At 45.2% G+C, this 15257-nt stretch overlaps 1 protein-coding gene across 1 annotated transcript in view; it reads left to right on the top strand.

The window, feature by feature from the left end:
• LOC144690298 (uncharacterized) overlaps window positions 1-15257 on the top strand; it is a 72114-nt gene that overhangs the window by 39057 nt on the left and 17800 nt on the right. Inside the window, exons 6-8 of the mRNA XM_078557652.1 lie at window positions 6623-6747; window positions 10580-10697; window positions 12223-12344. Of these exons, the coding sequence (XP_078413778.1) occupies window positions 6623-6747; window positions 10580-10697; window positions 12223-12344 (365 nt within the window). The remainder of the gene's footprint in view (window positions 1-6622; window positions 6748-10579; window positions 10698-12222; window positions 12345-15257) is intronic.

Raw genomic sequence — 15257 nt, 5'->3', positions numbered from 1 at the left:
CGGGCAGGTCCTTTAATTGTTCAAATGATCCTGTCAATGGCCTGAATTGGCTATTGACAGGTCGACGGGCCTGCAGCTGATTTTGCTGCGCCCCCGCCTTCCTGAAAATTTAAATGGGGCGCGGTGACGTTGGCTGTTCCGCCCGACATCACCCCGTGTCATTTTACGCATTGGCGAGCGGGCCCCACCCCTGCTCGTCAACGGCAAAATTCTGCCCAGAATATTTCCTCGTGTGGGGGAAAACAAAACTAGAAGCCATCAATATAAGATAGTCAGCAAGAAATCCAATCGGGAATTCAGAAGAAACTTCTTCGCCCAAAGACTGGTGAGAATGTGGAACAGGGAGTGGTTGACGTGAATAGGATGGATGTATTTAAGAATGAGCTGGGCAAGTATATGTGGGAAAGACAATAGAGAGTTAATATGGTAGGTTTGTATGAGGCTCAAGTGAAGCATAAATGCCAGCATGGACTGGTTGGGCCAAATGGCCTGTTTCTGTGCCGAATATTCAATATAATCCCATGTAAGGCAAATTGTAAGATAGACATTAGTTCATTATTACCGCAAGATTGTGGAGGTTGTTACATTTCTTTGTTTCAAACATTATAAATTCTATGAATTCTACATGATTATCAATAAAAAATCTTTCCATTTTATTTGTAGCAGGCCAGATCCAGAGAATGGTCCCTGGAAGGTGAGGTTAGATAGCCCCAGTTTTAAACCATTAATGCTGTACAGTACAAACACACATCTTAAGGAACAGCTGTACAAAGCCTTTGTTTCCAGAGGCAGAGGAGGGCCATTCGATAATGGTGCATTGATTGATGAGATTAGAAATTTAAGGTAATTTGTGATATTACATGTGCACCTAAAATATTGTTCACTGATCATATATATGATAGGTTTTTGGTGCTTATCCAGAGAGCAGAATATTTCCCACCTTCCTGTAACAACATCCAGAACTTCTAAATCCTGTAAAGCATGAGTTATAATCAGTTCCAAACTCTCACCAATCACACAGTTTACCAACACAAAGTCAAAACTTAGCCCAAACATTTTTTTCTAAATTCATTCATGGGATGTGGGTGTCACTGGCTAGGCCAGCATTTATTGCCCATCCCTAATTGCCCTTGAGAAGGTGGTGGTGAGCTGCCTTCTTGAACCACTGCAGTCCATGAGGTGTAGGCATACCCACAGTGCGGTTAAGAAGGGAGTTCCAAGATTTTGACTCAGTGACAGTGAAGGAACAGTGATATATTTCCAAGTCAGGATGATGAGTGACTTGGAGGGGAAGTTCCAGGTGGTGGTGTTCCCATCTATCTGCTGCCCTTGTCCTTTTAGATGGTAGTGGTTGTGAGTTTGGAAGGTGCTGCCTAAGGAGCCTTGGTGAATTCCTGCAGTGCATTTTGTAGGCGATATATAGTAGTGTCATTGTTCATTGGTAGTGGAGGGAGTGAATGTTTTGTGGAAGGGTGTCAATCAAGCGGGCTGCTTTGTCCTGGATGGTGTCAAGCTTCTTGAGTGTTGTGGAAGCTGCTCTCATCCAGGAAATTGGAGAATATTCCATCATACTCCTGACTTGTGCCTTGTAGATGGTGGACAGGCTTTGGGGAGTCAGGCGGTGAGTTACTTGCCACAAGATTCCTAGCCTCTGACCTGCTCTTGTAGCCACAGTATTTATGTGGCTAGTCCAGTTCAGATCTGGCCAATGGTAACCCCAGGATGTTAATAGTGGGGAATTCAGCGATGGTAATGCCATTGAATGTTAAGGGGTGATGGTTAGATTCTCTCTTGTTGGAGATGGTCATTGCCGAGCACTTGTGTGGCGCAAATGTTACTTGCCACTTGTCAGCCCAAGCCTGGATAATGTCCAGGTCTTGCTGTATTTGGACATGGACTGCTTCAGTATCTGAGGAGTCGCAAATGGTGCTGAACATCATGCAAACATCAGCGAACATCCCTGCTTCTGACCTTATGATGGAAGTAAGGTCGTTGATGAAACAACTGAAGATGGTTAGGCTGAGGACACTACCCTAAGGGACTCCTGCAGTGATGTCCTGGAACTGAGATTATTGACCTCCAACAACCACAACCATGTTCCTTTGTGCTAGGTATGACTCCCACCAGTGGAGAGTTATGAGCTATCTTATAAAGATACTAGACTGTGCAGTTTGTGTATCTATAGCTTTATTACTGATGGCTCGTTAACTCTTTACCGGCAGCAGTAAATGGATGGCTAGTTAACTCTCCACAGGTGGCAGTAATTTTGCTGAAACAAGTCCAAAGGCAAGGTTGAAAATTATAATTTTTTGGGGCTAAAATTTTCTGTGGCAGAACATGCCAATACTTAGACTGGCTCCGGCACTCAACAACTGAGAAGAGATTTTGCCCAGAAAGTTTTTGAAAGTTCAGGCTGTTAACATGGCACAGCAAAGGAAAACTGGACATCTTGGACCTGAGGGAGTAGGATAAGCAATAGAGTACCTTCTCACTGAGGGAAGTATCTCCTGATTTAAGGATTAGGAAATAAACGCAGGAAGGACTGAGAAGGAGGGTAAATTAAAGGAAGCAAATTCATTGTGTAAGCAGGTAAAGAAAGAACTAAAAAGATCAAAAGTATTTAAGGTCAGTAAGAAAGGCAGAAAGGGAAAGTAAGAAGAAAAATTAATTTAAAATTGTGATAATTTTAAAATTCCCTTCAAAATTTAAAAACCTGAAGGCATGAGACCCCACACTTGATAATTTTCAATATCAGAGGGGCCGCTTGGAAGTTGTTAGCACTTGTCATGCCATTAAATAGGTTCTTATGCTTATAATAACAAGACTTATCTTTCTGTGGTGAGATCAATGGACAATTATTGGGGAAATACAGAAATTTCCTGAAAAACAGGGAAGCTAAGGGTGAGATGTCTATTTCATGAAGCTAGCACAGGAACAGCATAACTGGGACAGACAATATATGGATGGTCATACAGTATTTAACCTTGCAATTGTTCCTCATCTGTACCATTTATCCATAAGTATTCAGGAGGAGGCGGTGGTGTAGTGGTATTGTCACTAGGCTAGTAATCCAGAGACCCAGGGTAATGCCCTGGGGACCCGTGTTTGAATCCTGCCATGGCAGATGGTGGAATTTGAATTCAATCAATAAAAATCTGGAATTAAATGTTGACCATGAAGCCATTGTCGATTGTTGTAAAAGCCCATCTGGTTCACTGATGTCCTTTATGGAAGGAAATCTGCTGTCCTTACTTGCCCTGGCCTCCATGTGACTCCAGACCCACAGCAATGTGGTTGGCTCTTAACTAGCAAGCCACTCAATTGTGTCAAACCACTACAAAGTCAATAAGAAATGAAACCAGATGGACCACCAAGCATCAACCTTGGCAACAAAATGACAACAGCAAACTCAGCCCTATCAACCCTGCAAAGACCTCCTTACTAACATCTGGGACCTGTGCCAAAATTCAGCAGCTGTCTCACAGACTAGTCAAGCAACAGTCTGACATTACCTTACTCACAGAATCACAATTTACAGACAATGTCCTAGACAAACCATCACCATCCCTGGGTATGTCCTGTCCCACCAGTAGGACAGACCCAGCAGAGGTGGCGGCACAGTGGTATACAGTCGGGAGGGAGTTGCCCTGGGAGTCCTCAACATCGACTCCGGATCCCATGACGTCTCATGGCACCAGGTCAAACATGGGCAAGAAAACTTCCTGCTGATTACCACGTACCGCCCTCCCTCAGATGTTGAATCAGTGCTCTTCCATGTTGAACACCACTTGTAGGAAGCACTGAGGGTGGCAAGGGCGTAGAATATACTCTGGGTGGTCTTCAATGCTCATTACCAAGAGTGGCTCGGTAGCACCAGTACAGACCGAGCTGGCTGAGTCCTAAAGGACATAGCTGTTTGACTGGGTCCACAGCAGGTGATGAGGGAATCAATAAGAGGGAAAAACATACTTGACCTCATCTTCGCCAACCGGCCTGCTGCAGATGTATCTGTCCATGACAGTATCAGAAGGAGTGACTGCCACACAGTCCTTGTGGAGACAAAGTCCCGGCTTCACATTGAGGATACCCTCCATCATGTTGTGTAGCACTACCATCATGCTAAATGGGATAGATTTCCAACAGATCTAGCAACTCAAGACTGGACATCCATGAGGCGCTGTGGGCCATTAGCAGCAGCAGAATTGTACTCAAACACAATCTGTAACCTCATGGCCCAGCATATCCCCCACTCTACCATTACCACCAAACCAGGGGATCAGCCCTGTTTCAATGAAGAGTTCAGGAGGGCATGCCAGGAGCAGCACCAGGCATACCAGAAAATGAGGTGTCAACCTGGTGAAGCTACAACACAGGACTACTTGCATGCCAAACAGCATAAGCAGCAAGTGATAGACAGGGCTGAGTGATCCCACAATGAATGGATCAGATCCAAGCTCTGCAGTCCTGCCATATCCAGCCGTGAATGTTTTTTAAATTCATTCATGGGATGTGGGTGTCGTTGACTAGGCCAGCATTTATTGCCCATCCAGCTTACAGCACTGGCATCTACCCAGCAATGTGGAAAATTGCCCAGGTATGTTCTGTACACAAAAAGCAGGAAAACTCCAATCTGGCCAATTACTGTCCATCAGTCTACTCTTGATCATCAGTAAAGTAATGGAAAGGATCATCAACAGTGCTATCCAGCGGCACTTACTGAGAAACAACCTGCTTACTGACTCTCCGTTTGGGTTCCGCTGGGCTCACTCAGCCCCTGACCTCATTGCAGCCTTGGTTCAAACATTGCAAAGTAGCTGAACTCCAGAGGTAAGATGAGAGTGACTGCTCTTGACATCAAGGCAGCATTTGACCGAGTGTGGCACCAAGGAGCCCTAGCAAAACTGGAGTCAATGGGAATCAGGGGGAAAACTCTCTGCTGGTTGGAGTCATACCTAGCACAAAGGAAGATGGTTGTGGTTGTTGGAGGTCAGTCATCTCAGCTCCAGGACATCACTGCAGGAGTTCCTCATGATCGTGTCCTAGTCCCAACCATCTTCAGCTGCTTCATAAATGACCTTCCCTCCATCATAATGTCAGAAGTGGGGATGTTCACTGATGATTGCACAATGTTCAGCACCATTCAAGACTCCTCAGATACTGAAGCAGTCCATGTCCAAATGGAGCAAGAGCTGCACAATACCCAGGCTTGGGCTGACAAGTGGCAAGTAACATTCGCGCCACACAAGTGCCAGGCAATGAACATCTCCAACTAGAGAGAATCTAACCATTGCCCCTTGTCATTCAATGGCATTACCATCACTGAATCCCCCACTATCAACATCCTTGAGGTTATCATTGACCAGAAACTGAACTGGACTAGTCACATAAATACTGTGGCTACAAGAGTAGGTCAAAGGTTAGGATTCCTGCGACGAGTAACTCACTTCCTGACTCCCCAAAGCCTGTCCACAATCTACAAGGCACAAGCCAAGGGTGTGATGGAATACTCTCAATTTGCCTGGATGAGTGCAGCTATAAAAACACTCAAGAAGCTTGACACCATCCAGAACAAAGCAGCTCGCTTGATTGGCACCACATCCACAAACATTCAGTCCTTCCACCACCGATGCACAGTGGCAGCAGTGTGTACCATCTACAAGATGCACTGCAGGAATTCGCCAAAGCTCCTCAGACAGCGCCTTCCAAACCCACAACCACTACCATCTAGAAGGACAAGGGCAGTAGATATATGGGAACACCACCACCTGAAAGTTCCTCTCCAAGTTACTCACCATCCTGACTTGGATATATATCGCTGTTCCTTCACTGTCATTGGGCAAAAATCCTAGAACTCCCTCCCTAACAGCACAGTGGGTGTATCTACACCACATGGACTGCAGCAGTTCAAGAAGGCAGCTCACCATCACCTTCTCAGTGGCAATTAGGGGTAGGCAATAAATGCTGGCCTAGCCAGTGACGACCACATCCCATGAATGCGTTAAAAATATATTGTTGAGTGCCACTAACTGTGCTGTTATTTTGATGGCAAATATTGGGCCATCATGTATGGTGAAGGGTGAAATTGAGTGAATTTGCTTTTTACGGTTTATTGTCCTTCCTTTTTTAATTTTTTTAATCACGTGACCTATCACCCACACCACCCCCTCTCTCACCATTGGTCAACCAACATGTCCATCCTTGCGGTTCAGAGCACTCTGCACCAATTGGAAAACAAACAGACTCCTAATTGGTACCTTATTGGATGATTCCAGATTGTTAGCCAAACAGACTTTTCCCCCAAATCTCCAACATTTTTCATAACTGTTAAGCAAAGATGATGTTCCTCCTGCTTGCTTGCAGCAGTGTCTGGGAGATTAAATTTTGATTCCAGGATAATCCTAGAAGCTTGACAACCTTATCCATCAGCAAGCTACCCCTTCATGCTTCACAGCTCACCTGACATTCAGTAATGAGGCCTAAGCACCAAAACGATTTGAGGGTCTCATGCTTTTCCCGGCACCAATTGCTCCTCCCATTAGCTGCAAATTCAGTGCCAGAGGTGAGAATCTACCCTATTATCTACTTTGAATACAGCCATATCTCTACTTGGCTCTTTCTATAGGCTTGAGTTTGCTAGGATCCTTGGCTACAAGAACTTTGCAGAGTTGTCCATCAGTAAAAACATGGCAGGAAGTGTGGAGAGGGTGTGGAATTTTATTAATGTTCTACGTGCCAGGAGTTACCCAGGTAAGATGGAGAAATGCAGAATCACAACTCTATTGGAGTAGGGGTGAGTGAGTAAGATTTGGGATTAAGTGTTCATTTTCAAAACTGCAAAAATAAACCCTGATTGTCACTGATTTTAATAGCTCCACTGCTGACAGCCATGCCTTCACCTGAATAAGCTCTGGAATTCCCTTCCTAACTCTCTCCACCTCCTGATAGCTCTCTCTCCCCCTTTAAAATGCCTCTTAAAACCTATTTCTTTAACAAAGCTTTTAGCTACCTGGCTCAGTGTCAAAGTTTATTTGATAATGCTCCTGTGAAGCACCTTGGGATGTTATGCAACTTTAAAGGCATTATATAAATGATGTCAATCTTAACAGGCGCCGTTCTATGTTAAGGATTTTTCAGGCAGAGTGGGCTTGATTGCCAAAACAGCCAGAAGCATTTTGTTGAGAAACTTCTTCTGTGACACTTCGATGCTGGCCAGCAGCAAGCTCCCAGTGTAGCAAAAGCTTTAGGGGCGATTTGAATTGTCAAGGAGCTGGCCAGCAGTGTGTGTGGGGCTGACTGTCCAATCCATGTGCAGGAGGCCCAGTCCATTTTGAGGGCGGTGTCTCAGTAACAGTGAGAAGGCATTGCACTGCAGATCGCTTGCTCTGGGCCAACCCAATATCTGATGGCCCAGAGCCTGACCCAGTAGGCAGGGAGATAGGTCTGGTGGGAGAAGGGAGTCAATTGTGGAACTCCGGATGGCAGAGGCCCACATGGTTCTTGTGAAGACCAGGGAAAGATTCATAGTCCTTTAATGGCCTCACAAAATAATTCCAGTCATTACATATTTGAGGTCTCTTCCATTCTTGTCCACCAGGTTGTACTGGTTCACCCAGTAGGCCGTCAAAATTTGCATTGGGGTCCTCTCTTTGTCATAGGACCCCATCTTGCATGGGTTGATAAGGGTCCTGCATGGGCCTGGGCCACCCAGGGTAATAATGGAAAGAAGGCTGGAACAGAGTGGTAAGTCAACCAACTTTATTTTAACTCTCTTCCTGGATAGACAAGGGGTTAAAATTATTCCTTTTTTGCTCAATTTTAACTCAGTTGAAACAGTTAAAATTGGGCCCAAAAATTTGTCTCTAAAATTGCATTGAATGTCATTTTTATTTTGAATTGTTACTTACGGGAAGATTTTATTATAGTGGCAGTGTTATGACACAGCAGTTGGTAAAGGCTGAGTTTAAATCCCAGGGGGAAAATTGAACAACTGTCATAACCTATATTTTCAATTGGCATGTCTGAGATGCAGCTCTGAATTCAGGAATAAATCACCGAGCCTCAAGAGGTTTTTTATATAAAATTAATTAAACATTTATTAATTTAAAAACAAATTAAACACATGCACATGTCTACAAATTACTACCATAATAACTAATTAGCCCAAATTAATCACAACCAGGTAAATCTTCACCAAGGCAACAATAACCCGTAGACTTCAAACAGACACCAGGCAAAGCACATTTGACCTTACAAATTCAAAATGAGGTTCCTTGCAATTTGGTTCCTTTGCAGACACAGTTGTAGGTTTACAGGCTGGTTAGATCTTAAATGCCCCTGACTTACACACACAAACTCCTTCCTGTTTATACCTAGCTTCCCCTTTGAATGTAAATTTTCCATTGTAATACTAGGTTTTTAATTTTACCTCTCCTAACAATAAACCCTTTCATTCCGCCAATTTTATTAGTAATATAAACACATTGTTTGATGTCTCCCAACTAGGTGCAAGATTTTACCCATTCTTTTGAATGGTTTATTCAACAAAATGCAAATTGCACTTTACCTTTTAACTTCCTTATGTTTACCTAATTAATATCTCAAAACTACTATACATCAAAGCACCCAGATTAGCTGGCTTTAATTGAATTAAAACACACACAGACACACACATAGACACAGACCCTACTACAATTCCAATTTTAAAAATAATTTCTAATAACATTATAGAAATTAATATCTCTTTATGACAGGAAGCTTACTTTAAAAAGAGAATAAAGACAAAAGTACCTGTGTTGGAAACCTGCCTTACATCAAAGTGAAGGAAAGTGAAACGAAGAGACAGGGAATGTAACAGGCAGATGGCATTAAACCACAGATGATGCAAAGGATAGACACCAATAGGGACTAGATGGCTGTTCCCAGGTTATAATTTATATGTAGTTCTCAATGTAAAATAGTTGTAAGTGATCGGTGCCTGAAAGGGGAAAGTTTATCAATGTATTGGGTGTGATTCTTCACCAGAATTCAATTATAAGAGATACAATCTAATGAAAGAATTCACATGTACGTAGGGCCTTTCATGTCCTCAGATCATTACAAAATAGATCACAGCTAATGAACTCATTCTGAAGTGTTATTATTGTGGTTTTGTAGTCAAAAGCAGCAGCCAGAATATGCTTTGTGTAACTCCCAGTTTGAATTTTATAGTGAAAGTTGCCCCGTTAGGTTTTCATAGTAGGGGCTGAATTTAATGTCCTCCCCCAAGGTGAGTTTGGAGGTGAGGGGACATCTAATTGTGCTAGAGGGTGGGGACCCTGCCACCTTACTGCCTCTAACCTGTTTAAGTCCGGGACAGGAGGGCTCGTGAACGACCTTGCCACCCCAACACCAATTTTGGCCCTTAAGTGGTCAATTAATGTCCATTTAAAGGCCTCTTCCTGCCGTTGCAGTGGGTGGGCCAGTCTCCACATGGGGAGCTCTAAAACAAGCCTTGTCATGTTTGCTTGTGGGCTCCCAGAGAAGGGAGGGTGGGAATGGTTGTGACCCTTGTTCAAAACTACTCATTGCCTGATCGAGGCAGCCAGCATCAGGAAGGTTGGGGGCCGGCTGAGAGTCACCTCCCTTCTCTTTCTTCCGACAACCCTGTGTAACCCCCCACCGCACCCCCCCCACCCCCCCCCACAAGCCAGCAATCCCCTTCTGTGAGACACCACCCCTACCCTACCCCACCCCTCCCCCACCGCACCCCACCCCACCATCCGACCCTCAATCACCTGTGCCCAGGGTCTCTCTGAATCCTAGGCCTCTGAAGGGTGCATTACCTGCAGCTCCCACAGATCCCAGTGGCACTGCCTGCTATGAAGAGTCTCCGATTGGCCAGCAGCTCTTGGGAAGGAAGGGTGGGATTTCTGCTTCTTGATTCCGGGGAAGTCCTGCCACTAGCCACTTAAGTGCCTGATTGGCATTTAACATGCCGGGCCTTCATCAAGGAGGCAATTCGGGGTTCTTGCTGGCTTCAGCCAGCGGGCGAGACCCCCATAACCTGGATTAACTTCCACCCTAACTACTTGAGTTATACAATCCAGGTTTAATTGACGGTCACTGTGGAGCTGCCTAATCTCGGCTGGGGTGTTGAGAGGGCTTTACAATTGGCCTCAGTGCCCTGGGTTAGGGAAGGGGAAGTTCCCACTGTTGGTTGTGAACCAGCAACCTCATCTACACATGGTCGAACATCAGGTAAGGAGAAGATCAGCAGTGCTGATTGCCGCAGAGGAATCGTCTGACAACTCCCTCTGGTTAAACTCACTTGGGTGAGGTGTATGAACGGAGAAAGATTTATTATCCCTCAACCAACATCACCAAAACAGATTATCTGGTCATTGTCACATTGTTGGTTGTGGGAGCTTGCTGTGTACAAATTGGTTGCTGCCTTTTCTACATTAGTGACCACAACTTTGAGAGGTCTTTGATTGGCTGTAAAGCACTTTGTTCTTTATGACCTCAAACGTCCTGAGGTCATGAAGGGCGCTATATAAATGAGTGTTCTTTCTTTGGTGCCAAATTCTTTTTCACTTGACAGTGGCACAGCGGGAACTGAAGACTCTACAGTGGTTTGCAGAAAGCTACGGTCAGGAAGGTGAGCTGCAACAGTGGGACAAAGATTACTGGGATGAGCTGCAAAGTATGAAGCTGTTCAGGTACAGGAAGGCGTGTTACACTGTTGTCTGCCTGTCTACTAACAAAACCCTTCTGTCAGGGAAGAGAATGAAAGCTATTTGCAATTCAAATATTTTTTTTCTTCTTTTCCCAACTTTTTTATAAAGCTATTGGCATCCATTTACATCAGGACAAATATATTTTAACTCATTTTTAAAAAGTTGTGCATCAAATTCAAACAAACAGTGAAATTATCCTTTATCTTTTGTAGACACGTTAATGTTGTGTGTTATTGAAATTGTTTGAAATCAGTAATGGTGTTTTGCTGTACTCATTTATCCTCTTGCTGTAGTGTGACAGAGGAACAGCTGAGACCATACTTCCCATTGCAACGGTGAGTTATTCCACCTTTTTTTATGAGCTCTGTGAAGGATCTGCATTTCATCTGCCTCCACCTGTTTGTTAACCTGTGCCTGCACTGGCTTTATCTGAACCTGTACATTTATTGGAGCATGCAGCAGAAACAAATGGAACCAGAATATAGCTCCTGCAAGGGATGAATTCCATTAAGTAACTTAATAAATGAGTTAAAGAATTAATTGTGGCCCCTCCAGCTAAAAAGTCAAGGGACAACTCACCCAGGGGAAGAACATCTGCGCTGCAGCCATTTAATGGCCAATTGGCCATTAACAGACTGGAGGCGGGACTTCCACTGCCTCAGGGAGAGCAAGCCCCGCCTCAGAGAGCTGCTGACCAATCCGAGGATGGTAGCTCTCTAGTCCTGGCAGCACCACCTGAAGCAGTGGATACCGCTCCTCGGGGTTTGAGGAGGCGAGCTGTGCTGGATCGCCCACGTTGTAAGTATTTGAGGATTGGTGGGGGGGTGGTAGTTGTGGTGGGAAGGGTGGGGTGGCCGGGGTTTGAGAGGCCATGGGGAAAGGGGAAACTTGGGGGAGGGGGTTAACTCCTTAGGGGGCCTCCGATGGGCCCAGGGGCCTTTTAACGTGCCAAGCTAGGCACTTGGCTTGGACCTCTCCTGCTGCTGGTGGAGCGCAGATACCTCGGAGAGTTGTGGAGCTGAAAGAAGTTACTAAGGTGTGGAAGGGTGAGGCCAAGGGTGGATTTGAGAAAAAAGGATGAGAATTTTAAAAATCAAGACATTGCTCGACCAGGCCAATGTAGGTCAGTGAACACAAGGGTGATAGATGAATGGGGCTTGTTGTGAGTTAGGACATGGGCAGCAGGGTTTTAGATGACCTCAAGTTCATGGAGGATAGGAAGTGGGAGGCTGGCTCAGGAGGTGTGTTAGAATAGCCAAGCCTAGAAGTAAAGGTATGGATGAGGGTTTCAGCAGCAGATCACCTAAGGCAAGGCGTGGAGTTGGGTGAATTTATGAAGGTGGAAATAAGCAGTCTGAGTGATGGTGTAGGAGTTTGGATATCTAAATGTTAGTCCATCTTCTCCCTGCACTTTTAAAGATATTAAATCTGATTACTAAATATCTGATAAACCTACTTACTGTAACCTGTTGGTTTCAAAATCAGAAATATCCTTTATTTCCACCAGTGTTCTCTCCGGCCTCTTTCAACTGAGTTCAATATTATTTGGGATAACCGTCAAACCTGCCGATGACAAGGTTGAAGTCTGGCACCCAGATGTCAAGGTGTTTGACGTCTATGATGAAAAAGGTAGAAAATACATTTATAATTTAAATCAAGAATAAATAAATGAATAACCTGCCTGAACAATATCTTGATAACTTTTCTGGAGTGTATAGTAAGCTCACTGTCCAATAACAAATTATATTCCAGTGAAACTAATTAATTTTCTTTCCGTAAAAAGGAAGGGTACATATACGACTGGATTTCCGCACCCTCCTGTCGCCGGGATCTTCTGGTCCCTCTGCAGGTCATTACACTTCTGGCTGGGGCGCCGCCTCGCCCGCGGCAGGGCTGGAAAATCCCGGCCACACACCAGGGTGTAACAACGTAGCCACAGCGTCTCTCCCTGGCAGATGCGGCCATTTAAAGCTCCATTCAGTCCAGTGGGACTGCAATATCCTGGCCATAAACTTCACCCTGTTCGTAGCCCATCTGCCTTTCAGCTTCCATTCCGTTGGTCATATTTCCCCATTTGAAAGGGCAGCAAACAGCCTGGCTTCAGGCTTCTGTCCATGCGTAGCTAGGAGCTACGTGATGCACCAAGAACTGACTTAGTGAGTCACCCGCTAGATGGGGAAGTAGCCAACTTCTGCTCAACAGATGCCCTGATGACCTGCCCGAACCACTGATGGACTGGAAGTGGGACTTCCATCGCCTAAGGGAGAGGAAGTCCCCCTCAGAGAGCTGCTGACCAATCCGAGACTTGTCCCTCTCCAGCACTGGTAGTGCCACCAGATGCAGTGGCCAATGCTGGTACTGCACTCAGGGTTTGAGGAGGTGAGCTGTTCTGGATCGCCCATGTTGTAAGTCTTTGGGAATCGATGGCCATTGGCACCAAGTATTGGCACAGATACATCCAACCACCTCAGCACTTGCATTGTATGGCTCTATGTGCAGCTAGAAGGTTTGTAGGTGGAATAGCAGTTTCAGAATTGTTATTGGCCTTGATAGTCACTTGGTCAAAACACCTACAATTTTTAAAGTCTTAGAAACTGAGGGGATAAAATGGGAACAGTTCACCTCTTTTTCCATCTTCAACATTTCTGCAGGGATTCCACCGTGTGTTGCTTTGATTGTTAATTCCCACCACACACAGATTTTAAGTTTTATCAAATCACAGCCAGCTTGTTGGAGCTGCTTCTCTTATGAAGGGAATGAATTGCCCTGAACAAAACTGATATGGTCACTTATCAAGTGCACATCGTGATGAGTGGTGACTATAAGACGCTCGTTCATCTTCCATCACATTGCTCCTGAGTTTTCTGGGAGCTGGGTTAGGGGGGTGTAGCTGCTGGGGCGGGGAATGAGAGCATGGAGGTGGCACTGGGACAGTGGGGTGGAAACTGGAAATGGAGTCAGGGAGCAGAGTAGTTTGGTAAAATGGAAACTGAAGCCTGGATGTAAGGCCTGACTTGAAGCAAGAATGAGCCAGCATTTGGTCCTTGTTGCTTGACAAGTCTTGGCCTTGATACAGACAGGCATCCCTGGCACTGAAGTCAAGAGTGGAGGGGTTGCTGGGACTGAGGTGTTAGAGTTAAGAAGTGTGGAGTTGTGGAGATGAGTAGACACGTCCTGGAGCCTAGAACAGGAGTGGAGGTGTTCCTGGTACTGAGGACAAGTGCTAGTATTAGGGAATATGGAAATGTTCGAGCTGGGGACAGAAGCAAAAGCAATACAGAGCCCAGGGCCAAAGTAGAGGTGTCTCCGGTGCTGCAGGAGAGCAGCAAACTGTTCTTTGGACTGGAGCCACACATGAATGTATTCCAGGGCTGGTAGCAGATCTACAAGTAGTTGTGCAAAACATATAGGACCAAATCTTCCAGTGTCCAGGTTGTCAGAGATAGCATGTATGTTGAAAGATGCATGTCAGGACCCTTCGGAAGTCCTGATGCTAGACATACGTGGGAATTGCCTGGGAAGTTTAAACTGCTGCCTGGGACCTTCCACGTATCTCTTCAACCCTGAGCGTGAGGGGGAGACTTGGGCCAGATACATGGAAACAACCTGGCCATCTCCCTTGGAAAGGTTACAGCTTAATACCTGGTCTAACAGCTGTGTAACTCAACAGATCATCACAACCGACCCCTCATCCCCAATCACCACCAATCCCAACCAGAACTGACTACCCCCAACCTGACCCAACTATGGCCCAACCACTTGACTACCCCCAGACTAGACTCGACAACCCACCAACCCACCTACCCACCTCACCCACATACCCATGGACCCACTTCATCCACATACCCATGTACCCACCTCACCCACCTACTCACTTACCCACCTATCCACCTCACCCACCTAACCATCTCACCCATTCACTAATCCACATTCATTCATTAAAAGACTTAGGCCATTAAAATTTGCCTGAATTCAGCAGCTAGTGCTGTATAAGGGGGATGTGCCCTCTCCTTCCGCCGACTCTGCTACACTTGCTGGACTTACCCTGGAGATGCTGTGCTGCCCATTTCTACTCCAGCCGGGATCAGAAAATCCCAGAAATAATGGGCAGTGTCATCGGGGCGGGAAAAATGTCAAGGGCAGTGAAAATGTGCCCAGCATTGCCCCTGACCAGAAGATGTATGCAATAGTATATACCTCATGTTCAAATAATAATGCTGGCCCTGGAAATGCCGAGGTGTGTTGGGCCATTCCCTGCAAGGAGCTTTGATGCTTATTGACACTGAAGGAAACTGTAGTGTCTGCAAAGTACTTTTTAAATTATTGTTCTCATTGGGTAAAACAGCTGTTCTCTAAAATCCTGTTGCTGAATACTGTGTTACAGTTATAATAATTAATTTTAAATTCATTCTAATCTATTCGACCTAGTACAGGAGGTTCAACCAGTCCATGAGCTTCAATTGGTGAATGACGCACATATGATTCCATAGAAACCTGAGAACAGCACCTGCCACATGATAAAACCCATACACAAAATCACCA

This window comes from Cetorhinus maximus, chromosome 15, assembly GCF_964194155.1.
Source record: "Cetorhinus maximus chromosome 15, sCetMax3.hap1.1, whole genome shotgun sequence".
NCBI classification, from domain to species: Eukaryota; Metazoa; Chordata; class Chondrichthyes; order Lamniformes; family Cetorhinidae; genus Cetorhinus; species Cetorhinus maximus.
Note: the sequence above shows the minus strand (reverse complement) of the source record. Positions and strands in the feature narration are given on the sequence as shown.